This window comes from Hyaena hyaena, unplaced genomic scaffold (assembly GCF_003009895.1).
Source record: "Hyaena hyaena isolate Hyena2069 unplaced genomic scaffold, ASM300989v1 scaffold_246, whole genome shotgun sequence".
Lineage (NCBI taxonomy): Eukaryota > Metazoa > Chordata > Mammalia > Carnivora > Hyaenidae > Hyaena > Hyaena hyaena.
The window spans coordinates 956,920-983,355 of record NW_024080877.1 but is presented as its reverse complement, the minus strand read 5'-3'; the positions used below and the strand labels follow the sequence as shown (position 1 = coordinate 983,355).

General features: G+C 43.6%; 1 protein-coding gene across 1 annotated transcript in view; it reads left to right on the top strand.

Annotated features, from left to right (window-relative positions):
* The window catches only part of KIF5C (kinesin family member 5C), a 155,709-nt gene that overhangs the window by 53,478 nt on the left and 75,795 nt on the right, over positions 1-26,436 (top strand). Inside the window, exons 3-8 of the mRNA XM_039244578.1 lie at positions 7,001-7,074; positions 13,770-13,874; positions 18,482-18,530; positions 18,808-18,863; positions 19,548-19,635; positions 25,576-25,700. Coding sequence (XP_039100509.1) covers positions 7,001-7,074; positions 13,770-13,874; positions 18,482-18,530; positions 18,808-18,863; positions 19,548-19,635; positions 25,576-25,700 — 497 coding nt within the window. The remainder of the gene's footprint in view (positions 1-7,000; positions 7,075-13,769; positions 13,875-18,481; positions 18,531-18,807; positions 18,864-19,547; positions 19,636-25,575; positions 25,701-26,436) is intronic.

Genomic DNA, 26,436 nt, shown 5'->3' with positions numbered 1-26,436 from the left:
ACCTTTTTGGCAGAGTTATTCTGCCACCTAGAAGCTTAAAAGCTATGGTCACACTATTTCCGTAAAGGTTTTAAAATACTGCTGTAGGTACAAGGCCTCCTTTCTACTTTGTTGTTTTTTTTTTTTAATGTTTTATTTATTTCTAGGAGACAGAGAGAGAGACAGCATGAGCAGGGGAGGGTCAGAGAGAGAGGGAGTCACAGACTGAAACAGGCTCCAGGCTCTGAGCTGGCAGTCAGCACAGAGCCCGATGCGGGGCGCGAACCCACGAACCGCGAGATCATGACCCAAGCGAAAGTCGGACGCTTAACCAACTAAGCCACCCAGGCGCCCGCCTCCTTTCTACTTTGAAGGAGACAAAAATAGATATTTCTGATGCTCCATTTGTACACTTTTGGCTGATTTATTTTGTGAGTCTGTGTCTTCTGGGAGAAGCCTTAAATGTGGAAAATTCTTGGGCATCAAGGAGTTTTCTGCAGCATCATAAAATCGCATTACCTTGTTGGTTATTGAGCTGTTTTTGCTACTCAGCATTCCTTAAATATGCCTTAGGCTAACCCACTTTCAACCTCTCCACCCAGATACCAACATTTGTTCCTCCAAATAGATAGCCTGAAGCCTAAATTTGTCTTAGAGATCAGCCCTTTTTTGTGGGACTGGCCTTGGCCCTGAAGGATTTGTGTCAAAATAACAGCAGGGAGATGAAGCAATTTACATGTCGCTCTACCTTGCCCTTTCAAATCGGGCAGGCTGGAGCGCGCTTTGGGGGCGTTCACCATCTGGACCAAGCTGGGGGGCATCTCTGCTTCTTTGCTTTTCGTCATTGAATCTTTACCTTCAACTCTGAATGCTATGCCAAATGTCCTGATGTTGCCACCTTTATAGGTAGCTCTAGATTTAAAGAGCAAAAAGCAAAATCAGCATTCAAAAAGCACCTTGTCATGCAAAATGCGGCTTGTTTTTGGAAGCTGAGCTGAGTAACCTCACTGTTTGAAATTCATGAAAGCCAGCCCTGGGTGCATCTGTTCGATTGGTTCTGACCCTGGACACCTGCGTGGGAGAGTCAGTCAGTATGTACTGTTCCTTGCTGAGGTGTATGGTTATTCACACTCTTGTTGCAGACGTCAATTAATTTTGAAGGTCTTCACAGTAAGATCATTATAGAAGACAGAAGAGAAAAAAACATGCTTGAATTTAGGCTCTTCTTGAATTACTACTGTAGGCCTATATCTGGTGGTAATTTTTGTCTTCTTTTTACTTCTGTTGTTTTGTATCTCTTATTATCTGCAACTGTTCTCTCTCTCTCTCTCTTTCTCTCTCTCTGGAGTGTGTAGCTCTAGTTTGCTCCTAGTCTGTCCTCCTTCCTCTCCATTATCAGACTCTTATTTATTTTTATGAAAGTAAAATTAATCATATGTGAACCATAATTTCCTTCTCTTTCTCTCCCCTTTCATTACCAGAACCAAATGGTATTTACCACGTGCTGTGCTAAGCATGAGGTCCACTTAAATGCATCTCTCAGTTGACATTCTGATTAGAGATGGGTGTACTCCATTTTTAACAAGTCCTGTGATTAAAACATAATAATCATCATCTTTCAGTCTTCATTACTAGAGAAGTTGAGTCTCTTTCAGTGTTTGGGTTTTTCTATGGTATGAAATGTCAGAAATTGGCAGTTCTTGGAAAGTTCTCATGAAGATGTGACGTAACTTGAGGTCCAGTATATGGTGAGCCACAAAGAAAACCATTTAGCTTAGTAAAATCAGGCTCTGACGTGATATGAGAAACAGATATTCTTCAGACACTATAACTATGACAAGAACATAGTCATTTTGTATCAGTGAAGAGTACCTTATTCTCCCTTGAAAGGAAGTTACTAGGGGATGATGAAGACCTGGTTTAAGTTTTTAAAATATCTAGTGAGGCTGGTGTGAGGGGAAGTGGCCATGTTATTTCTACATCATCAAGGTAAAACAAAGATATATGAGAAAGAACTCCATGAAAAGGTTCCTAAGTACAACTGAGATCTCTTTCGCTATGACAAAACCTATCTAAGTCAGGAAAGGAAGGTGGTATTGTAGGGGCCTCTTTTTCTAGAGGCCAGGAATTCAATCAGTTAACTTCTGATGGTCACCACAGTCCCATGATTCATGATAACGTAGTGGACTGGTGAGCTTTCCTTTCAAGTCTGTCTGAACTCTTAATGTTTCTGAAGATCAGGAAGAATCCTTTTAACTGGATGGCTTTATTCTGTCTTGGGTTTTTCATTCCCTTTAACTTCACTAGTTTTTTAAAAACATATTTCAAATATTTGATTGTAGAATTCTAGTATCTCCCACACCCCCACCTTTGTCTGGTGTCTGTTTCTCAAAATGTTGTCTGAAAGAATATGTAGGATTCTTCTCTGTTTCTTCCAGAAAAGCTTATAGGATTTGTGACTACCAATGTGGTGAATAAGGAGGTTTCTCTGGACGCCCTAGGAATTAAAAACCATGGTTCCTGGATGCTATTGTCGAAGTACGGTAACTCTGTCCCAGTCTACAGAAGTCACTCTGGGCAGTTGCCTTTCAAATTAACTAGACTGTCCAGGACTAGAGAAGGTGGTTTCTTGTTTGCTGGACATAATTTCTTTAAGCTTCATTCATTTGATTGCTTCTTTTACTCATTTCTTCATGCAAGGATATTAAGTATTTACCATGTGGAATAAGCACTGCTAGGGACTAGAATCACCAAGATATATAAGACTGTCTGCAAGAAGCTTCAAGTATAGGGGAAGAGACAGGTGCATCCATAGTCTCATACCCAGGGGTAGTATGTGCTTTAAGATGGCAGTGTGCAAAGTGCAGTGGGACCACAGAAGAAAGTCACTTGGGACTGATTTTGGTGAGTGGGGTTGAGGATTGGAGAGTTTAGGAAGGCTTCTTGGAAGGCTGGGTCCTGAAGACTATAGAATATAGCAGGAATGTATAAGCAGAAGGAATAGCAAAAGCATAAAGAGAAATTATATGGCATGTTTGGGCAACTTAGAGTGTTGCAGGGTGCCTGGGGGATGGGACTTAAACAGTTAGGCTGGATTAGAGTTTGGTAGAAATGGATGGGCTTTATCCTTCAGGCAATGTGGACTCATTGAAGAGTTTTAAGCTCAGGATATTATAAGATCTATGTTATTATTATGTGTGGCTCTTAAGAAAAAGTATATTTCTTTTGCTACTCTTATCTGTCAGGCACCCTCTATGCACTTTACATATGTTATTATATTTTAAACCTCAGCCATTTTATGAGGTGTGAACATTATTATTCCCATTGTACTGAAGAGGAATTTGAGGTCAAACAACTTGGCCAGGTCAGTTAGGGGCTGGTGAGGCTGGAACTTAAGCCTGAGCTTGTCTGACTTCCTTGGATTATTCTGCACTATCCCGTCCCCACTTTTCTGGTGAGCCCATAATGAGCATTTAATAGCAATTCATGAGTTATTACTTTTCTGTCAGGCCATATGGACTATTAACCAAGCACTGCAGAAGGACAGGGCTGGAAATGGATACAGGAGAGGGGAGAGGGGAGGGAATAGAGATTGCAGTTCCAGAGCCTTGGGATGGCCCTGCTTGTCTTCCAACAGTGAGACGCACTTCCATTCTGAAGATGCAGCAGTGTGCCCTTCCCTTGAGACCGGCTGGGCCTGGCGTTCTGGTTTGCCAGTAGCGTTTAGCAGGGCTGCCTCTACGTGCTCTGAACATGTGGCCTACATGTGGGTAGCTCGAGTGGTTAGTGGGAGCCTTAGAATTCTGAGGCAGGGATGACCTGTCAGCCAATATTGCCAGAGACCCTGGTGCCACTGACAGGCCACCATTTCCCTGGGGGAGTTGGTTGGAGGCCATGAGAGCCTTCTCAGGAACTTACATGATCACATCTTCCCTACATTCTTACCCAGTAGTGGAACGAACCCTTCTGTTCTAGCAAGGTCTGGACTCAGAACTAGCACCCACCTAGGGCGGAAAACTGGCTTCCGACATCTACAGCAAGAGGCGAGAAGTATTTTCATGTATCCCACTCCTCTCCTCCCTCCCCTCTGGAGGTGAGAAGGCTGTTCCCACTCGCAGTGGAATCTCTCTTTGGATTTGCTTGGCTGCCGGGTGGATGTGTCCTGTGCTTGTGGGTGCTGCTGGCTGCGTGGCGCGAGCTGAGATCACATCACGCCAGAGCCTGTCACAAAGCAAGGTTCTGTCTGGCTGAGCTGATTGCTGGCTGTGCGCTGGTGCACAGAAATAGTCGTTCTGTTACGAGAGAGGCTCTGAAACAAATGCTTTCCTCCGGCCCAGGAACTGTCATTCAACGTGATGAAAGTGCCTTTTTGTGGGCTGTTTCTGCTCGGGTCGGGTGGGGGTGGCTGCGTGGCTCAGCGTGGCGCTGAGCACAGACCTGCTCTCCCATTCTGCTTTCTTTGGCGGGTCCAACCCAGATGCACCGTCACTTCCCCTCCCGCCTCTCCTCTCTTTCCCCTCCCGCCTCTCTTCTCCCCTCCTGCCTAAGCGAACAAACTGACCCCCAGAACCTGGAGTTTGGAAGAAAATAGAGAACACGGTTCGAAGAGCTTTTCCTTTTCTTTTTAAATAACCATTTAATTCACAATTGAGTTGATAGAGGACATCAGGTCTGTTCATCCTTGAGCACCAGAGATAGGTCTCCAACAGTGAATTAATTGTAACATGATTGTAAATAGTACTTTAAAGGCCAAGCAGAGTTTGTTCTGATGGGGTTTTACGTGCTCTTCTTACTTAAAAAAAATAGATAAAAATAATTGCCCTCCATGTTAAAAAGCGGCAACAAGCAGTCAAGGACTCTCCCAGTGGGGTGTCATGCGCTCCTCAGCTCCCTGCTCCGAGGGAAGTGGTACTCTGTGAGCGCCTGGTTTTGTCTCTGTGTCCCGGGCCTTACCCTGCAGGACTTTGGGGAGCAGCAGCTAACCAGAGGCTAGTAGGATTGTACATTCTGGGTGGGGAGGTTGGGGTTGGAGGGGTGGGCCCCGGCCAGAGGAGCCTAATTCTGCTGCCCCGGCCCCCCTGCTTCCTGGCAGGGATGGAAGTGTGTGCTGGGTGGTCTCCTGTCAGTGCGGCTCAGGCTGAGCTGAGCTCTCTGTACGCATGGGCGTTGCCCAGAGCCGCCTCCTGCGAGCATATGCATCTGTAGGGTGGCCAGCGGGCCTGTTAGGTGGAGCAGAGGGAGCTGGACACTTGGCCTCGGCCTCCTCACCCCTGCTCTACAGTCGGGACTGGAAAGTCCCAGAGTGCTTCCCACATAGGGGCTTAAGGTAAGGAAGCCCTTGCAGTTCAGCAGCAGATATTTAATTTCTACTAAATAGAAGCTTTAGTGCTGTGATAATGGCTGGCATTCCAGCGGCCTGGAGTTGTTTATGCCATGAATACAGAATTTTAAAAGTCCAGCCACAGGGTGGGAACCGCTTTCCTTGTGCGCATCAAAGCACATCACATTCATGGTGCTGTAAAGGCTTTCCACCCTGAATCTTTTCTCTGAAAAAGTGGCATTTTGGTGAAAACTGAAGCTTGAACCTCCAGCCGTGCATTGTAGTCTTTAAGTTTCTGCTTCTCCTGTTACCAAGGAAACCATTACCAGAAGTTAGAAGTTTGATATGTGTGAACATTCTCTCTCTCTCTTCTCTCGATATAGCTTGACACAAACTCTTAAGAGTTGCTAAGATTAAAAAATTTTCTGGGGCTTACTTTCTCTCTCTCTCTTTTTTTTTTTAGCATCCTAAAGGAAAATCATACTTTCTGTTCTGATCCCAGTTCACCCTCCAGTAACCTCAGATCAATAAAATGTATATTGAAAAAATTTCTAGAAAAGCTAACCAAACAACAAACATTAACTGACATCATAGAATTCAGAGAGGCCAAAAATACAAAGCAACCAACCTAACTAGGACCTGAAACAGATGGAGCTGATGGCCTGGAGTGATGATTTTGTATATGGCCCTGAAAAGGACACCTCACCGGGGGGTTCCTCTTGGGGCCCCCACTGTCCTCTCAGGAATGAGACTTCCTCCTCTTACATAGAGATGTTGGGTCAAGGATATTAATTATGTACTGTTTCCCTTTCAGTGATGTTGATGTGGATGAAGGGGGGGTTGAGGGAAACGAGTGCTAAATATATTTTAATCACCTCTGCTGCTTCGAAAGAATTCCCACAGATAATCTGCAGTGCAAAGCAGCCTGTGTTCGCACGCCTCCCGTTGTCCTTACGTGAAATGGAGGCTGGCCTGCGGTGTGGGGGTTTGCACAGTGTGCTCATTGTGTAATTAAAAGAAATTCCTGATGCTGATGGGCCTGGGCCGGCCTGCTAGCACAGTCACTGAAAAAACAGAGGCATCAACTTTGGGTCAGGGCCCTGGTGGTTTCCGGGCTGATTGGACTGTCACCTTGTGGCCAGGATTACAGAGTGGGGCCGGTGCACCCGGGCTCTGGACCTGCTCTGTTCTGAACGGGCTCCGTGCGGCCTTCCTGAGAAACCTTCCTAAGGAGCTCGTCTGGGCCAGTGTTTAAACTGACCCAAATCAGATCTTTAGCAAAGAAATTCCATTCTACACTTCACTCCAGGGACGCAGGACACTGATAATGTTTTTTTTCCTCTGACTGATCTCAGGATATGAATTTAGAGAAAATTTAAATGTCTTTCAACTAAAAGAGAGTGCACTGCTCCATAATCTGTCATAATGTTGATGTTAGTAGGAGAGAGGGTGTCTGGCTTCTTCCTCATTAATATGTTCTGGAGGAATGTGAGTACGTTTCTTTTTATTTGTGGAACAGTGGAGGCCTTCATTTCTGCTTTTATCTCACAATTCTACTTAAAATGCAAATGGAGATGAAAGACATCATTTGTGTGAAAAATGAGATGGGCCATTTGGAGAATGTAATTTTAAAATATGGAACCAACACTAGCATATGATCAAAATAATGATTTAATTTTGATTTCTTTTTCTTGCTTGCAGATGTCCTTGAAGGTTATAATGGGACGATTTTTGCGTACGGACAGACTTCATCGGGAAAAACACACACCATGGAGGTAAGATTGTAGTATGCTGCGATGGCATCCTCTGTGTGGCTGGCCAAGTTCAGGTGCGTGTGGCCCTGTGGCTGTGCAAGGCAGATGGCTGGGGGCTGGTCACGTTTGGCCCATTTATTTTGTCTCTGTGGAGTTTTAAAATAACGGTGAGTAATAAAATCCCAGGAGTTTGGAATTTTAAAAAATCCTTTGTTGGTAGCTCTCTCAAAATGGGAGGAGTAAATCCTATTAGAAAAGAGTTATCAACAAGTTGAACACTGATATGAAGATCCTTATGGCCTGTGGCCCTTACCTCACTGAGAAAGTCTGTTGTGAAAGTCCCTAAGGGTTTACGGGAGTAGGGCTACTCTCTGGAGGTGAGTCTCCTCAGAGGAAATTGCATGTCAAAGATGTAAAGAAGTTGGCTTGTGGACCAAATTCACAGACATAGTTTTGTTTGGACTGCACAGTGTTTTAAAAATTTTTTAATTTATTATTATTATACATATTTTAAAATTGCAGACAGTGCTTAAAATAGGACGATTTCACATAATTCGAAGCTTCCAAGTCTGGTTGAAAATTCTGAAGATCCTGGGGCACCTGGCTGGCTCAGTCGGTGGAGCATGGGACTCTTGATCTTGGGGTTGTGCGTTCGAGCCCCACGTGGGGTGTAGGGGTGTAGAGATTACTTATGAAGATCCTATAACACTGGATGAGATTTCACCATAATATGAAATGTAAGCTTCACTAGGGCAGAGATCTTCATTGTCATGTTCACCTGTTTATTGACGTTTCCACTGCGTGGAACAGCGGCTGTCACCTGGGAGGGGTTCCATAAAATATTTGTTGAATTGATACCCTCGTGTGCTGTCCAGCCCACCCTGGCCCCATCGTCCCTTCACACTCTGAGTGAGTACAAACATCCGTGCAGCATCCTCCATCATTAACTTACACACCTGTCCCCATGGGTACTCAAAGGTGTGACCCCAGCGCAAATCTGTTGGCTTGGTGGTGGTGGAGCTCTGTGGCTCCAGGCTGTGTTCCAGACAAGGCATGTCTGCAGACAGAATTGGCCCTTTTTACGTCTTCTGTTCCTGCTTTTTGCCACGACTCCTGTAAGCCCTCCAGGGCCGGATAATTCTTTAAAAGCTCCCCCTGACAGGTGAGGAGAGGTAGAAGAGTGGTTGTTACAAGAAACTGTTCAGAAGAAGTTTGGGGAATTCAGCTTACAAGCAGCAGGGTAAGATGAATTCTTGATCCCTCAAGTTTAGGATTTTCATGTACGGTACCCTCCTGGGAATGTCTCTGAGTGAGCTGGCCAGGCCGCTGCGAATCGGTTTAGCTTATGAATCATTCCTATTGAAGAGGAGATTTCAAAGGCCAGAGGCAAAAACCCTCGAGGCTCTGATGTTCTGCTCCCACCAATTCCAAGTGTGCATGTGACTCTGGGGGATCTCATTTCTGTGGTGTTGATTTACTTTCACCCATTTTGCAGCGGACAGTGGTTCAGAGATTGCGGAGATTAAAGGAGGCATGAGGTTTATTTGCCACTGCTTCTGCACAGAGCAAGACTGTCGCCTGCCACCTGAGCCTTGGCCGCCCGTCTTCCTGCACTTCCTGTTCTCCTGCAGTGAGACGCGGGCATGGCCAGCCCCAGACCCTTGACCTTCTAGGCATCAGAAAAGTTGCAGTTACAGATTTCTTAAGTGTCAGCCTTTCCAGTAGCTGTGACAACAGCCCCTTCATAAGGCATAAGAAGGAGGGGGAGTGAGAGCGAGCGAGAGCGAGTGAGCATCTCATGACTGTGTCCATCAGTCTCTTAAGTTTTTTGGAAAATTACCAAACAGTATGTATGTAAAACAACAACAAAAAATGCTATATTTAAAATCCCCCCACCCCCAATCATAGGGAATGTTTACAAGAATGACCTTCTTAGCTTTTGAATTAATTCATCTTTGGGAAATACAAGATACTTGCTAAATGTCAGAAATTTAAATTGTAAACCATCAAAGGAGAGCCCTGTCCCCAGCGTAAAATCTTAGTTTGTGTTGTGTGCGGGGAGCGAGGGGTGGGGGGGGGCAGTCGATGGGTGTGAGGAGACGGCAGACAGGTATGCCAGCTCTTTAAAACCGAAATTGGAGATGTGGGGTTAAAAGAGAGCATTGGAGCCCTCTGTCTCGCAGCATGAACTTTACGGGGCCTGCAGCACAGCTGAGGGCCCATAGGGACCCGTGGGGACCTAAAGGGAACTGGCTTCAATGCAGGTTCCTCTCATTGCTTCCTAAATTCTGTAACCTTTTCATCCTCGTCATTTTTAACAGGTTGATTGTAAGGGGTTGCTTTTCTTTATTGTGACTTCTGAATATTGCATATTTATGTCCACAGGAGGAAGGGGTGGGGCGGGTGGGAGCCCTTTCCCAGAGTCCCCCTTCGCCACAGACACTTAGTCTGGTTCTTTCTGTAGGGTGATTATAGATTGGAAAGACGGTAGGGGATGTTTTAAAGGCAAACGGAGGAAAGGAGGAGCCCTGAGCTGAAGTCGGAGAGACTGTGGGAGACCAAGAAATCCAGGACCCTGGAATGCAATTAAATTTGAAAAAAACCCTGCAGGGCTTGCACCATCTGAAAGGATTTTATGTATTCGGAATTATACATTGTGATCTTTCAAAGGCTTTTGGAAGGGGATGTTAACTCCCTGAATGGACAGAACTGTCACATTTTAAAGCTGTTTTTCATTTTAATCCCCCATTTTTGGTCTGACATCCAGTGGTGATTCCATTACCTTCTATCGAGGAGAACAAACAGATAAGCGTACATAAAATTGGAAAGATTAGCTTCTGAAGATGGAGCATTGAAGGCGGATTTTCAGTAAAAACATGAAACACTTGACAGTGCTGGTGCCAGGCACAGTAGGGCACCGTGGTGCCGGGGCCCAGCGCGGGTGTGGTCAGTGCTTCCAGGGCTGGGTTGGAGAAGGGCTGCTGGCGGAGCTGGCTATTCGAGGGACGTGGGGGCTGGACCTGCGATCAGCGTGCGGTGCCGGGAAGGGCTTCTCTGGGCCCCGTGTCTCTCTTCAGCACCATTTAGACAGATGGAGACACGCTGTTCTTCCTTCTGCCCAGAAGGGCACCGGGAGCCCGTGGAACGGTGCAGGCCACGCCACTGCCGAGCTGAGCCTGCCGAGTGATTGTTAATGAGCCTGTCCGAGTGCATCGGTGCCCGCGTGAGCTGACGAGCCTCCCTCTTTCCCATCTGAAGTGTTTCAGGAAACCATCCCGCTTGGGAGGTTGAGAAGGCAATTGGGGCTGGAACAAAGGGAGTCTTGTTCTGCAGCCTGTGGCCCGGGTCTGGTTTCTTCTTTCACACGTGTTCTGAGAAGGCCACATTCAGAAGTGGGAGAAGTTTTGGAAGAGGATTATGCAGGAGACAAGTATACAAATGTTCTTTTTGTTTTCTGGGAGAAAAAAGATGATGAAGCGGGACATCCCTTTGCTACCGAGTCCATCCCTGACCCTCCAGACAACTGAACTTGTTGTTCATGGCTCTCTTAACGGGTATCACAGCCTCTCAGTTCCTATGCCTCTTCTAAAGTCCTCTCCTCTTCCCTGCTTCATCCTCTTTGCCCATCCTCATCTTCCCCGTCTCCCAAGATTTGGTGTCCCTCAGGGAAGCCATCTCATATCTTCCCAGCTGGAAAGGACTCTTTGTTCTCTGAGTTTCTGTAGCTCTCTGCTTTTTACCACCTTTTTTCACCGAAGGTGACTATCGTGTGTGTGTGTGTGTGTGTGTGTATTTTACTTGCAAGAAAGAGTGAAGACCTTTATTGAGCACCACTCTGTCTGTTATACATACACCACACATATCAACACCCTCTCAACACCACTCACACCCACACATTACCTCTCTCTCTCTCTCATGTACACACACACACCACACACACACACACACACACACACACACACACAGATTGTCTTAGCAGGCTCAGTGTACTGAACATAAAGCCTCGGCTCTCACCACTCCTGGGCGTATGAGCCAGATCCAGCATCCCAGCCCCTAAACCTGTGTTAGATTTCAGTTTCACTTCTGTGACCCTGGGAACGGGAGGTATTCTCATGCCTTCTCCAAATTAACATGTACTTCCCTCTCATGTGTGATTTTTAGGTGTGGGCTTCAGGGAAACAACAGGGAGTGCCCCAGACTCACCCCTGGTTCTGCCTTGGTTCTTACCCTGACAAAGGCAAACAAAGGGATGTCAATATTTGTGTGAGCCAGAAATCAATTGGAAGAGAAACCTTTTGAAAGGGAAAGTATCTAGGGAAACAGATTGGAGTCATTTATAAATGATTTTTGAGTTATCCCTCATTCTTCTTTGTCTGTGGACCACTGAGGAGAAGCTAAAGGATTATGGTGGATTATTAAAGGATTCTGGGGGGAGCGTGGGGGACACTCCTCAGACTCTCTTAGGTGGATTGGCCCAGTGGCATCATGACATTTGACTAGACAGAGATCTGTGCTTTCACTGTCTATGTCATTTCTTATTTATTTATTTGTTTGTTTATTTAGGGAGTATGAGTGGGGAAGGGCAGAGAGCGAGGGAGAGAGAATTCCAAGCAGGCTTCATGCTGTCAGAGCTGAGCCTCACATGGGGCTTGAACCAATGAACCATGAGGTCATGACCTGAGCCAAAATTAAGAGTCAGATGCTTAACCTGCTGAGCCACCCAGGCATCCCATTCACTGTCCGGGTCATTTCTGCCAGCAATTTGCACAGTCCTGAGCATGTGGGGCCCAATATTTGATGTGTATGGTGACCTATGAGAAGTAAGATTACCAACATTTGAGAAACTCTGTGTCTCAGTCATTTGGGGCTGTTTTCCTAAGATCTATTTTAATGGTCTGGGATAGAAATATGTTTTCAGACTCTTCTTCAGGTCAAATAAACCCCAACAACTGCTTAATGAGAACCTAATATGAGCTGAATAATATAATGCTAACATTTATTCTCCCTAAACACTTTATGTATACTGTTTAATTTATATTTTGTAATAATTCTATGCAGTAGACATGATACCAAGTATCATAAGCAGTGAGAAGAAATACATACACAGTGGCCACCTTGCCTTTAGGGACTGTACAGTCAAACAAAAAGCAATATAAAGATATCAAATGATTTAGGATTTTTAGCAGATGAGGGCCTTCTAGGAGAGAACCCCTTTTCCCAGGTAAGAGAGCTTTGCCAGAGGCCAGACATATCTAAAGTCAGCTTTTCTCTTGCTTTCGATAGAGTGGAAGGTAGGGATCAGGTATGCAAAGGAGGATTCATAATGTAAAGTGCTTTGTGGCCTAGAGTTAGTGCCAGGGTCCATGTGACTTCTTGCTTTTGGTAACTCAAATATTGGCTTGAAAGTCAACCTGTCAGGTGTTATGTGCTATAAATCCCCGAAGGATAAAGCAGATCTGATTGAGGAAAACAAAGCAGATCTTCCATGAGTCATCGTGTTGCTGAAGGTTGTTGGTGGCCCTGGGAGACTGAAGAGTAAGATGGGTTTTGTCATTTTCTTATAGTTCCATTTTTGTCCTAGAGTTTTATAACTTTCTGAAGGCCTGAAAAACTCTGGGAATACCGTTGCCAGCGATTACTTTAGACCTGCAGACTATGTGTTTGTGCACCGATGGGTGGTTTAACATGGAACAGAACAGAACTTGGAGCGTGGGAGTAAGGAAGGCTCTCCCGGAGCCCTTGCTAAGGCTGCTGCTTTAAATACTTCTAGAACTCTTCTTTAGGAATTGCTTTCAAGTACTACGGCATATCTTTCTGAAAGTCTTCAGAGGCGGCAAATCTGGATCTTAAAAATAGATTTAGTAAAATAGTTCAGATCACAGAAAAATTCATCTATCCCATCACCCCTTAGATAAAATATCCCTCAAGTCCCCTTAGGGATGGAAGAGGGCTGCTGGGGGTTCTGGCTGTATGGAAGAGAGGGCTGGACCTCTCTCAGAGAAAAAGGGGGATAAAAGAATAAGAGAATATGTTACAAATGGATTTAAGTATTAGAAACAGCCACCCGCCCCGCCCCCAAAAAGGAAAAGAAAAGGACCAAAAATTACTTGGAACAATTCAGGCTGGGAATTACAGATTTTTTACGAAATGGATAAAATGGCTTTTCTTGACTGGTTAGGGAAGTGATACTGAAGGTATTTCTGGAATAATTTGGAAATTTTGGAGCAATGATGATGTAAATGAAACTATCAGCTCTCAAGGTGGTTTTATTAATGTAGATTAACTCAGATGTATACCTTCTGATCAGTTTGTAAAAATTTCAAAACAAAAACCACCTTGGTTTGGTGTGTGATAGTCACAGTATAATCCCAGTCCCCCCTCCCCCCGCCCTCCCGCCCTCCTCTTTTCGACCTGCACCCTCACCCTCACACACCCATTCGCTGCTGTGAGTGGCGGCAGGAGTGAGTGTTTCTGGGCTGCAGACCCTGACAGAGCAAGCCCCCCGACTGCCGGCAAAAAGAGCAACACGCTGAGCTACTTCCATGAACTTACGGTCAGTTGGCCTGTCAGGAGGACCCTCCGAGGAAGCAGACGTGCGTGTGTGGGTGTTCCCTCTTCCACGGGGTTCTGTTCATGCATCCCAGTGTGGTCCCGTCTCTCGGACGGGTTTCCCAGCACTCTTTAGCTGCCTGTGCTTGTGTTTTGTCTCACGCTAGGGGAAGCTACATGACCCTCAGCTCATGGGGATCATCCCAAGGATTGCGCATGACATCTTTGACCACATCTATTCCATGGATGAAAACCTGGAATTTCACATCAAGGTAAGTCCCCTTGATTAAGTCCGAAGAGAAGAAACTGAGCCCCGAATCATGTTTCTTAGCTTTCTTCTTTTTATATGTACACAAAAGATGATCTTTTTTTTTTAAATATATAGTTTATTTTTGAGACAGAGAGAGACAGAGCATGAGTGGGGCGGGGAGGCAGAGAGAGGGAGACACAGAATCCGAAACAGGCTCCAGGCTCTGAGCTGTCAGCACAGAACCCGACGCGGGGCTCGAACCCACGAACCGTGAGATCTGACCTGAGCCAAAGTCGGATGCTTAACCGACTGAGCCACCCAGGTGCCCCACAAAAGCTGATCTTTATGTATTTTAAATACATACTTTAAATACATACCATGACATGCCATGGTAGGCAAAGCCATAGTTATTTAATGGTTCAGGCTAATACTGAGGAAATACCAAGATAAAGTAAAAGCCTTCTTTAGAGTGGAATCATCTTGATAGTTGTGTGAATTCTATATTTTACCCTGTGGATTTCTATAGATGTGACTGGAATGTGTCCATGATTAGGTTAGGACAGCATTTGCCAAAATATGTTTCATGGAACACAGTCCCTCATATGATTAATAGGTGGGCAACCAGGGAAAAGGTTTATGTGGCCAGATAAGCTGGAAAAATGTTTTGCCAAACAATGTTAAATTCATCACAAGTTACATATGCTAGTATGTAGTCTAATTCTACAAAGGGGACAAGTAGTATATTACAGTTTCCAGCTTATTTGACTGTAGACATATTTTTTTCCCCTTTTGGGGTACGATAGACTAGTGTTTGGAGGAGCACATTCTGACATGTATTAGGGAAGGGCGTTATCCTCTCTGGGTTTTGTTTTTTATAAAACCAGAACCCCTGCTCTGACTTAAATTTGAATTGAAAGAGATTTTTACTTTCAACTATAGCTGTTAATTCATAACAATGAGTATTAAGGGTGCATTCAATGGAACCCCTTTGTTTACAAGTGAATGAAAGACACTTGTTTCAGCAGATAGAGAAAACTGTTAGAAGATACAAAATGTGAAGGCATGGGGCTTGGGGGGTTGTAGAAAGGTAAGAATCCAGACCCTGCTTTTCCTCTAAAAATACATATATTTTTAAATTAAAACGCTTGAGATATAATTCATGTACCATAAAATTCTTTTTTTAAGTGTCCAATTTAGTGGTTTTTAGTATATTTCCAACATTACACAACTGTGATCACTATCTTATTCCAGAACGTTTTCATCACCCCCAAAAGAAACTCTGTCCCTGTTACAGTCCCTGCATTTGTGTCTGACTGCTTTATCTCTGGGGAGGGAGGGGTGCGTGGGTAAGGGGGAAAGGACCACGGCAGCTTCTGTTCTACATCCCTTAGTCCCAAGTCCTAACTCTCCAGGGAGCGGGCTCCTGGGCGTAGGCCGCAGCAGGGCTTGCCCCCAGCTCTGATTAGTGCTGTCCAGGATACACATGGCTGGCTGAGTTCCTGCCATGGCGACCGGGGATGGTGTGGACAGGGGATGAGGAAGAGACAGAGGCAGTTCTAAGAAGACTTGGAGCTGAGATGAGCCAAGAGGCTGACCATCCTTTAAGACTAGGACCTTAGTGCCTTAGGCCCATCATTTTAGAGATGAAGAAACTGAAGTTCAAAGACAGTGCTGTCTGGCCACAGTTACATAGTCACATAGCCACATATCAGGTTATTGGCAGTGGTGATAGATGGGGTTATTAAACTCTTGATCTGACCAATCCTACTTGCAATACCTTTTCCATTATATTAAACTTCCACCCTTGTTTATTTCTGCGATGTGCCTTTCCTAAATTATATAAAATCAAGGCAACAACTGTTTGCCCCATTATACATTAGATCTGGCAAGTCTTTTTACTTTACAAATCTTTTTCCTCCCTTTATTTGCTAATGTTGGTTTCTCCTCTTTGCGGGGTTCTTCATATCTAAGGATACAGAAGCCTGTTGCTTTGATGGGATCAAGATTTAGGAGCTTAGTACATCTTTAAGGCTGTTTGCATTTAAATACCTTAAACTACTGTAGGGTTCTTATGGGATAATCCTGGAGTAAGATGTTAAACCAATTACTGCCCTCAAAATAGTTTGAATCTTATTAAGGTAAAAACAGCCCCAGCATGAAGCAGGAGAGAAGAAACCTTGCCCCAGCAAGTCCCAGGGCTGACTTACAGTCTGGCTTTGTGTTCTGCATTTGTAGTTATGCTCACTTACTTCATACGTCATAATCGTAAGTGGGAAGGCGAGCGATCGACTGTTCCATATTTTGAACTGAACAGTGACAGGCTTAATCAAGAAAAAGAGGCTTAATTAAAACACTGTTGAAAATCTGTTTCTTAAAGTGAGCCCCATAGAGGTTTTAAACGTTATTTCTGAGCATGCTATTTCTTAATGCAAAACAATGCATATTTATTTTCCTTCCACCTGGTCTCATAAAGCATTTGAGATGACAAAAATAACAAAATCACCTCCCCCTCCCCCCAACGCACCAGTATCTTCTGTGGTAAAAGACAATATTAAATGTCAACAGGATTTTAATTGCCATATTTGTTGACATGTAATTTATGACTGCTTTTTGGTGTAACTGCTCTGTAATCTATGGAAATAGACACATGTGTACATCTCAAAGATACAGAAGTCTTTTTAAAAATTTTTTTAGGGGCGCCTGGGTGGCTTAGTCGGTTAAGCGTCCGACTTTCACTTAGGTCATGATCTCGCGGTTCGTGGGTTCGAGCCCCGCGTCGGGCTCTGTGCTGACTGCCGGCTCAGAGCCTGGAGCCTATTTCAGTCTGTGACTCCCTCTCTCTCTGACTCTCCCCTGCTCACGCTGTCTCTCTCTCTCTCTCCTAGAAATAAATAAAAACATTTTTTAAAAAAATTAAAAAAAATAAAAATCTTTTTAAATGTTTATTTATTTTTGAGAGTGAGAGAGAGATCAAGCAAGAGAGGGGCAGAGAGAGGGTGACACAGAATCTGAAGCAGGCTTCTGGCTCTGAGCTGTTAGCAGAGAGCCCGACGTGGAGCTTGAACTCACCGACTGTGAGACCATGCGCCAAAGTCAGGCACTTAAGTGACTGAGCCACGCAGGTGCCCCTCAAAGATGCAGAAGTCTTAATGAAAACCAGACAATCCTGAAATGCATAGAATGGGTTGGAACCAGGGTTGAGCTGGCTACAGGGAATTGAATGAAAGATGTTCAAGATTAGACCCAAACAGACCCTGGGATTCCAGCCACAGGGAGAAGTTTCAGGAGCAGCAATTCTTTCCAAGGTCAGCTAGGTGTGTCTGTGACGTGCGAGGCTTGGTGACTGGCGAGTTTGGCAGATGATCAGGCAGGCTCAGGTTGTTAGGGTGACGGGCAACATGGAGAGGATGCCCAGTTACAGGTTCCCGAGTTTGAAGCCCCAGATCTCAGAGAAACTGGGAAGTCAGGAGGCTCTAGGCTGAGACACAGGCAAGGTAATAAATGGGGCTGAGTTGGTGAGAACTAGTGTTGGGTTGGGGAGGCTTCACTTCCCACAACCAGAGGTAGACACTGGTTCAGAGCTAGGATGCGGGAGTGAGGTTTCACCTATAGAGTTACACCCCAACTTTACACAACTATTTTTTCACCTTTTTCCTTCCTTAACAACTTGCTTATCCATTCCTTTGTTTAGGTTTTAAAAAAACCCGTAAAGAAAAGTTGATCTGGGAGACAGAAAGAAGGCAGGTGTAGACAAAGAGTGCAGAATCCTAGACAGAATTTTTGACATCATCAAGTCTAATGTGGCTTCATTCGACAGATGGGAAAGCTGAGACTTCTTGTCTTGATTACATGTGAAATAATGCCCCAAGATCGCACATCTGGTTCAAGCTGTTCTCAGATAGCAGCTGGCATAAGAACCATCCAGGGGGTTTAGAAGTAGATTCCTAGGACCTATTCTTGGAGATTCGGATTCAGGAGGACTGTGATAGGATTCATGCTGCTGCAATTTAAATAAAGGCTACGGGTGATGCTAATGTAGGTGGTTCTGGGGCTGGGGTTTGAGAATAATTGATGGGAAGGCTTCCTTTCCCCCTCGCAGTCCAGACTGTCTTTCATTAAATCACATTTTGCTCAAACCCTTCCTGGACTCCCCACATCTGGCCACCATCAGCGGCTCACTGCAAGCTACCCTTGACCTCTTGTAGTTCCAAGCAAAGTACCCTTATCTTCTTCATGTGAGTCTTTCATCCTGGTCTGGTGAGGGTGTCCATATCACACACGAGGAGAGGCTACTGATTTTGGACAGTTATTCGCAAAGGACATTTTCTGTTACAACTGTTTTCTTACCTAGAAGTTTGCATGGTGCTCATATGGGGGAAAGGTAGAGTTGTTCTATAAGTGGCTGCCCAGCACACAATGTAAGGAGCACTTGAATCAAGACCCCAGGGCCGTCATGCATGGAGAGTCGCCCGCGCAAGGTGGCCTGCAGAGCAGGCTGACGTGGCAGGAAGCGTAGAGTCGACCGAATCTTCACTTTGTGCATGACAGAGGCTTCTATGAGTTTTAATAATGATAGTTTTCAAGTACAGTGTGGCATTTCTGTTTCAAACCCCATTTGTTTTTAACTAGGTTTCCTATTTTGAGATCTACCTGGACAAAATCAGGGACTTACTGGATGGTGAGTAACCTGAATGCTTGTCCTCTATTTGTTCTGCAAACTAAGGTCCAGGGAGGTTGAAATAATTCACAATACTTCTACTTAAGAAATTAATGAAAATGTATAGAGATCTTTTATTGTCTTTCCACTATCTGCTTATTCTCAGATAAGGCTTCAACTTGCGTATGGCAAAGACACGAGATTTGCCTATCTTTGGTAACAATTTCTCTTTATCCTCCAATACAGAGTCTTTAACTTTTCTTTTCTCCTCTGCATGTCATCATTATTATCTCTGTAGTATCCAAGACGAACTTGGCTGTTCATGAAGACAAAAACAGAGTCCCGTACGTAAAGGTATGAGGAAAACTTGATGATGCAATTGACTTGTCTCTGGTCACTGTCATCATAATTATTACATAATATGCTCAGAATATTACCTATAAAGTGTATGTAGGTATTTCATCATGTTCCTTATATTTAATACTCATCTGGTTAAAAAAATTGACATTTAATTTCTTCAGTTGTATCTCTGTAAATATACCACAGATGTCTAACTACATGAGGTAAGAATTAGAGAAGTGAACAAATATTATTCACATGTGAAGAGGCTTTGATATGGAAGATAATTTCCCATACTTTGTAAGTAGGGGAAACCCATCATAGCATTATCTCTAGAATGTGTCTAATTTAAGTTGGGGACTAGAATGGAAGGCAAAGCAAAATTTCATCCATTTCTTTTTCTCTCATTGGTTTCCTTTATTTTCTGTTTCTACTGCCATTGAGTATGAACAGGTACTTAAGAACCTAGTAAAACCTGGCATTTCTTTTATGGTTTACTTCCGGGTTTCCCAGGGTTTGCTCATACTTCTGTTTCATGTAGAATTCAAGTGAGAAGCAGGAGGAAAAGTTGTGGATCAACACTGCAGCCTTGCTCTTAACCAGCACCTCTAGGAGAAAAAAAGGGAAAATGTTTAGCTGTCTTAAAGTACAGGTGTTTTCCGATCTTTTAACAGTGACCCTGAACTGACTCTTTCGCAGGGGTGCACCGAGCGCTTTGTGTCAAGCCCGGAGGAAGTCATGGATGTGATAGATGAAGGCAAAGCAAACCGACATGTGGCTGTAACAAGTAAGCTTGGTGTTCTGTTCCCTCCCCTGCGAGTTAGGGTACAAGAATCTGCCCACCCCCCAGGATGGCTGGGTTATGAGGTCCAAGTGAAATAACGCAGGAGAAGGTGGTTGTAAAGCAGTGGGTCAGACGCAGACACACAGGTATGTGCAGTCCAAGTGTGTCGGGTAAGTCATGGAAGCAGTACCTTCTGCCGTGCAGGGAACTCTTGGAAATAGCGGGTGAGGTTCTCTGGGCCCTGGCAGCTCCCTTTGTCTGGACCCTGTGAAAAACAAGCAACCAACCAAGTAAAGGGGATTAAAAGTCAGCTTCTAAATGCATTTCAACCACGTTGTTGTTCAGGTTAAAAAAAATGCAAACCAACAAATTTTATATGCCAGTCATACGTGTGGAAAGAAGCTACGTTAGATTTCTGCCCTGTGTGAAAAGGGAAAAGGAAAGCAAAGAGGAGCTCAGACAGTAGAGCGAGGAGCATTACTGAAAACTTTTCTGTGCTGTGTTAATCCCAGGCACGTTCAGGTCAGCTTGTTTTCCTTGCATTGCCTTCCTCGATGTTTGCACACACCTCAGGGAAGTGGGTCATAAGTTGTTAGAGCAGCAGATGCTCCATGAAAAGATGGTGGATGTCTGTCCTGTTCAGAGGGATGTGGACAAACCAGAGTTCAGATGAAGAGGAGCTGAGAGAACTAGGCATTTCTAGCTTGGAAGAGAGTAAACCACTCTGAGGAGGACATAGGGACGATGTAATATTTCTTAATGTGTTCAAGTTGCAGTCATTAAGAAAGTCCGTGTACTTTGTTTAATCCAAATGGTAGACCACCCAGGATTGTGGGAGCTACTCTCTAATCCGATAGCTGCCCCAACTAAAGCCTGCTGCCTAGAGCGGCAGGAAGCTTCCGGTAAGGTTTACAAGAGATTAAGGCATTGGTTGGATGATTGGTCAAGCCTCTTCAAGTCTCTTCCATCTGAGGCTCTATGATTCTGTCATCCAGAACTGTAATTTTCAACCTGTTCTTTACCAGACATACTATCAGACGATAATCACATGTGTGACAGATTTGATAGGTGAGCCTAGACATGTATACAGTATAGGTTAAATTCTACTTCTTTCTCTTCTGCTTACACACATACTTGAAAGAATGTAAGCCTGATATTCTTATCCTAATAGCATCTCTCATTTATAGGGAAATTATTTACTTGATTTCTTAAGCTGTTGTCAGTCACAAGTTATTCATGGCGTACTTGACAATCCATCTTGGCCCCTTGGTTCAGAACTGTTGGTCTAGAACATTACTCTTTTTCTTATTATTCCAGTTAGTTGGTTTTTAAATGATTTTGGTAAGATATGCATCACACTAAACTTACCATTTTAACCATTAAAAAATTATTTTTTAATTTATTTTTGAGACAGAGAGAGACAGAGCAAGAGTGGGGGATGATCAGAGAGAGAGGGAGACACAGAGTCTGAAACAGGCTCCTGGCTCTGAGCTGTCAGCACAGAACCTGATGTGGGGCTTGAACGCGTGAACCGTGAGCCGAAGTCAGACGCTTAACCGACTGAGCCACCCAGGCACCCCCCATTTTAACCGTTTTTATGGGTATAATTCAGTAGCATTAAGTCCATTCACAGTGTTGTGCAACTATCACCACTATTTCCAGAATTTAATCATCTCAAAGTTAAACCCCCTACCCATCGAACAACTCCCCACACTTCCTCCTCCCAACCCTTGGTAATCACTATACCACTTTGTGTCTCAATGGATTTGACTACTCTAGCTGCCTCATGTAAGTGGAGTAATATAGGTCTTTTTGTGACTTGCTTATTTCACTTAGCATAATGTCTTCAAGGCTCATCCAATTTGTAACGAATGTCAGAATTTCCTTTCTTTTAAAAATGCTGACTAATATTCTATTGTATACGCACACTACATTTTGTTTACTCATTCGTCCATAGATAGACATGTAGACCCTGGGTTGCTTCCCGACCTTTGGCTGTTGTAAATAGTGCTGCTAGGAACATGGCTGTGTAAATCTGTTCAAGTGTCTGCTTTCAGTTCTTTTGGGTATACACCCAGAACTGGAATTGCTGGGTCATATGTTAATTGTGCTTTTAATGTTTTAGGGAATGGTCATATGGTTTTTCATTGTAGCTGCACCATTTTAACATTCCCACCAAGAGTGCACAAGTTTCCATTTGTCCACATCCTTGCCAATACTTCTTACTATTTTTGTTTCTTTTAAAGGTTATTTATGTATTTATGTTTGTATGTATTTATTTTAGAGTGAGAGTGTGCAAGCTGGGGAGAGGGGCAGAGGAAGGGAGGGAGAGGGGGCGAGGGAGGGAGAATCTTAAGCAGGCTCCAGCATCAGCATGGAGCCCAATGTGGGGCTGGATCCCACTACTCAGGGATCATGGCCTGAGCTGAAATCAAGAGTCAGACACTTAACCAACTGAGTCACCCAGGTGCCCCTATTTTTGTTTTCAGTTAACGGTACTAATAGGTGTGAAGTGTGAGGTCATTGTGGTTTTGATTTGCATTTTACTAATGATTAGTGATGGCTGGCATTTTTTTCAGGTGCTTATTGGCCATTTGTACATTGTCTTTGAGGAAATATCTGTTTAGGTCCTTTGCTCATTTTAACATTGGGTTGTTTTATTCTTGTTGTTGATTTATAGGAGTTCTTTATATATTCTGAATCTAAATTCCTTATCAGATATATGATTTGCAAATCTTTTCTCTCATTCTGTGGGTTGCCTTTTTAATTCCGTTTATAGTGTCCTTTCATGAATAAAAGCTTAATTTTGATAAAGTGCAATTTATCTATTTTTATTGTTGTTGCTTATGATGTTGGTATTATTGCCAAGAAATCATTGCTAAATTCAGTGTTACGGAACATTTCCCTTATGTTTTCTTCTAAGGGTTTATAGTTCTAGCTTTTACGTGTAGGTTTTTGATCCTTTTTGAGTTGGTATATGGCCTAGGTAAGAGTCCAACTTCATTGTTTTGCAGTTGACCTTGACAATCTGGTTGAAAACTATTTTTGACCATTTTATGTGAGGGTTTATTTCTGGGCTCTCATTCATCTGTCTATAGGTTTGCCTTTATGCCAATACCACACTGTTTGATTACTGTAGCTTTGCAATAAGTTTTGAAATCAGTAAGTATGAGAACTCCAGTGTGGTTCTTTTTCAAGATTGTTTTGGCTATTCGCTATTCCTTGAAATTCCATATGAGTTTTAGGATGGACTTTTCTATTTCTGCAAAAAACAGACTAGGATCTTGATACAGATTATATTAAATCTCTAGATCGGTTTTGGTAGTATTGACATCTTGACAACGTGAAGCCTTCCAACTCACTTATTTGTGTCTTCTTACATTTTGTAGTTTTAATTTTTAAAAAAGGTTTTATTTTTTGAAGTAATATCTATATCCAACATATGGGCTCGAACTTACAATTCTGTGATCGAGAGTTGCATATTCTACTGACTGAGCCAGCCAGGTGCCCCTGAATTTGTAGTTTTTAGTATACAGTCTTAAGTTTACTCCTAAGTATCTTACTCTTTTTGTTGATACTTTAAGTGGAATTATTTTGTTTTCAGATTGTTTATTGTTAGTATATAGAAATGCAACTGATTTTTACTTATTTTTGTATCTTGCAGCTTTGCTGAATTCATTTATTAGTTTTGGCATATTTTTTGTGGAATCTTTAGTTTTTTCCCATATATTATAGAAAGTTATTGTTTTTTGTTTTTTGTTTTTGTTTTGCTACCAGAGAAAGCACCTTTTATTCATGTGTTATCTCCAGAAACCAAAAAGACTATGTACCCACTATGGGTACCTCCTCTTCTTCCTGGGGAAGAGAAGAGATAGAGATTGCCTTTTGGTTTCCCAAAGTCCTAGTCTGCCCCCTCCCTGGGGAGCCTTAGAAATTCAGTAGCAGTACTGTTTATTTTTTTCAACAGTGCCTGGTGCAGCTACTTAGTAACAATTATTGGTGAAGGAGGATGAGGAGAAGCAGTTGAATGAGTAAGAGTAATGCACAAAAAACAAGAACATAGCCTATTGAAGGTCTCTCTGTCTTGCCTCAGTGGCTGTATCCTTCATTGGCTGCATTTTTCTTTATGCTGAGTCACACCTTTCTGAATCAGATTGGAGATTTCTACCACCAGCCATGGAGCCAGACCCATAGCCATGAGGTGAGCTAGTCCAAACTTGAGCATGTCCTTGGTCCACAAAGACTTAAAGTGATTGGTCAGGCATATTTCACCACCCCTGTATATCTTTGCTATTTTTCCGTCAAATTCAGGAACAATAATCTCTGGAGCAGCAATGGAGTATGTGATAGGATGTCACACTTGATGTCAGACTCATGGAGGTCATGGATGTACCAGCATTTTCCAAAACACTGAGTCCCTTCCTTGTTGGATTCCAGTTGGAACCAATCATTGTCCACATTCTTGTTATCCTTTACATATCAGATAAGAGATCGATATTCCTCTTTGAGTTGCTGTACCCACAACTCACGATCTTGAGGTCCAGTGTTGGTCTTCAGCCACCTTGGACAAGGGCGCCTGGAAAGATAGCTTTAAGAAGAGATTGCTGGTGGGGGTTGAATAAGACCATCACTGAGATCTCTGCCTGCCTAGTTAACAAAGATCAGGGTCCAAAAAGATTTCTATTTCTAGTATTTGGTACTAATGAAGCATATTTAATCTGATACTTTAAATAGAATTATTTTCTTTTCAGATTGTTTATTATTAGTATATAGAAATACTATGCACCTAGCCTGGGTTATAGAACTATGTTAAAGGAAAAAAGAAGTCTTAAACCTTAAGATCATAATCCTTCCTTAAGAAAGCTTGCTATAGTACCGATAAGGAGAGAGTTATACACATGACAAAGATAGAACACATCGAACACTAACCACGATGATAAAGGGTAAGGGACTGAACGTGAGGGGGGAGGGAGGTGTGAGCTCTTTGACGCCAAAGGTCAGACTAGAACAGGATGTTGGAACATGGATGGAGGATTTCAGACAAAGCTAGAGAATCTGTTATATTGAACCATTGACTGGGATTCTTAATTTCTTTGCTGTGTGAAGTTATTTTAAATTTTTCATTTATAGAACAAGTATTGGTTTTTAAAAGAAACAGTGGTTTTAGATACTTTTAAAAACTGACTGGACTGGGACACCTGGGTGGCTCAGTCGATTAAGCATCTCTTGATTTTGGCTCTGGTCATGATTTCACGATTTGTGAATTTAAGCCCATGTAGGGCTCTGTGCTGACGGAGTGGAGCCTGCTTGGGATTCTCTCTCCCCTCCTGTCTCTCTGCCCCTCCCCACCTCCTTTTCTCTCTCTCTCAAAATAAATCAATTAAAAATTTTTTTTAGAGAATTGGCTGGACTTAAAAAAATGGAGCTATTAAGCATGATTTGTTGTGCTTTTTATTTTATTTTATTTTTTTTTACAAATAGTTTATTGTCAAATTAGTTTCCACATAACACTCAGTGCTCATCCCCAAAGTGCCCTCCTCCATGCCCCTCCCCCCTCCCCCCCACATCCATCAGTCCTCAGTTTTTGTCAGCATTCAAGAGTCTCTCATGGTTTGCCTCTCTCCCTTTCCCCCACCATTTCCCCCCTTCTTCTCCCCCTTGGTCCTCCGTCAAGTTCCTCCTAATCCTCCTATACGTGCAAACATATGATATCTGTCCTTCTCTGCCTGACTTATTTCGCCCAGCATAACACCCTCAAGGTCCATCCATGTTGCTACACATGGCCAGATTTCATTGTTTCTCATTGCCATGTAGTATTCCATGGTATAGATAAACCACATCTTCTTGATCCATTCATCTGTTGATGGACGTGCTTTTTAGATGAATGACCTGCTTCCTAAGCTTCCTGTTCTTTGCAGAGCAGTAAACTATTTTCCTTTTCAGACATGAATGAACACAGCTCTAGAAGTCACAGTATCTTCCTGATCAATATTAAACAAGAGAATGTAGAGACCGAAAAAAAGCTCAGTGGGAAGCTCTATCTAGTTGATTTGGCTGGGAGCGAAAAGGTAATTGGTTCCTTATTTGTGTTATCTGTAATTTCCCTGTTATCGGCTTCAGTGTACAGTGGTATAATTTTTATATCCTTTCTATTCCTGGGTTTCAAAGAGCTTTTAAAGTTTCTGGTGTTGTGCCAAGAGGCTACTAAGTTTAACCTTCGTTTCCCTGCCCTCTCATTTCTGGTCCTGAAGTCCCGTATTCACGTCACAGGAAGTACTGTGAATGCCACTTCGGGTTTGTGCTGAATGGGCCCCAGTGAAGACAGTAAGCAAGTGTTGGTGTGCACTTAGCCTGGCAAACACAGCAGTGTAAATGCGGGAGGGACATGACCCTTTGAGCAAAGGGAAGATCCTCATATTGTGCCAGGCTCAAATAGGCCAGAAACTAACTGGCTTTGCCGTTGGACTGTCGCAGTCCTGCGTCTACAGGTTGTTTGCTGATAGAAGCTCTGGAACTTGGGGCTCTCCCTGCATTCCCTGCTTCTCTCTGCAATAGGTATGGTCTGATGGGGCCTCACTTGGGTGGCCTCACTTCCTTCAGGCCATTCGGCCTGGAGCCAGGGTTTTGGCCCAAAGCCCTGCATTTTCTCTGGTTTTATCAAGACTACTTTTGGTCTCTGTCCCATGTTCTCTAAGGCACTGCCTGAGGCCATACTCTAGACCAGATAGGCTCCCCAGAGCCACCTACCTGCCCTTGCCCAGCCTCCCACCTGCCCTCGCCCAGCCTCACTTCCATAGCATTCCC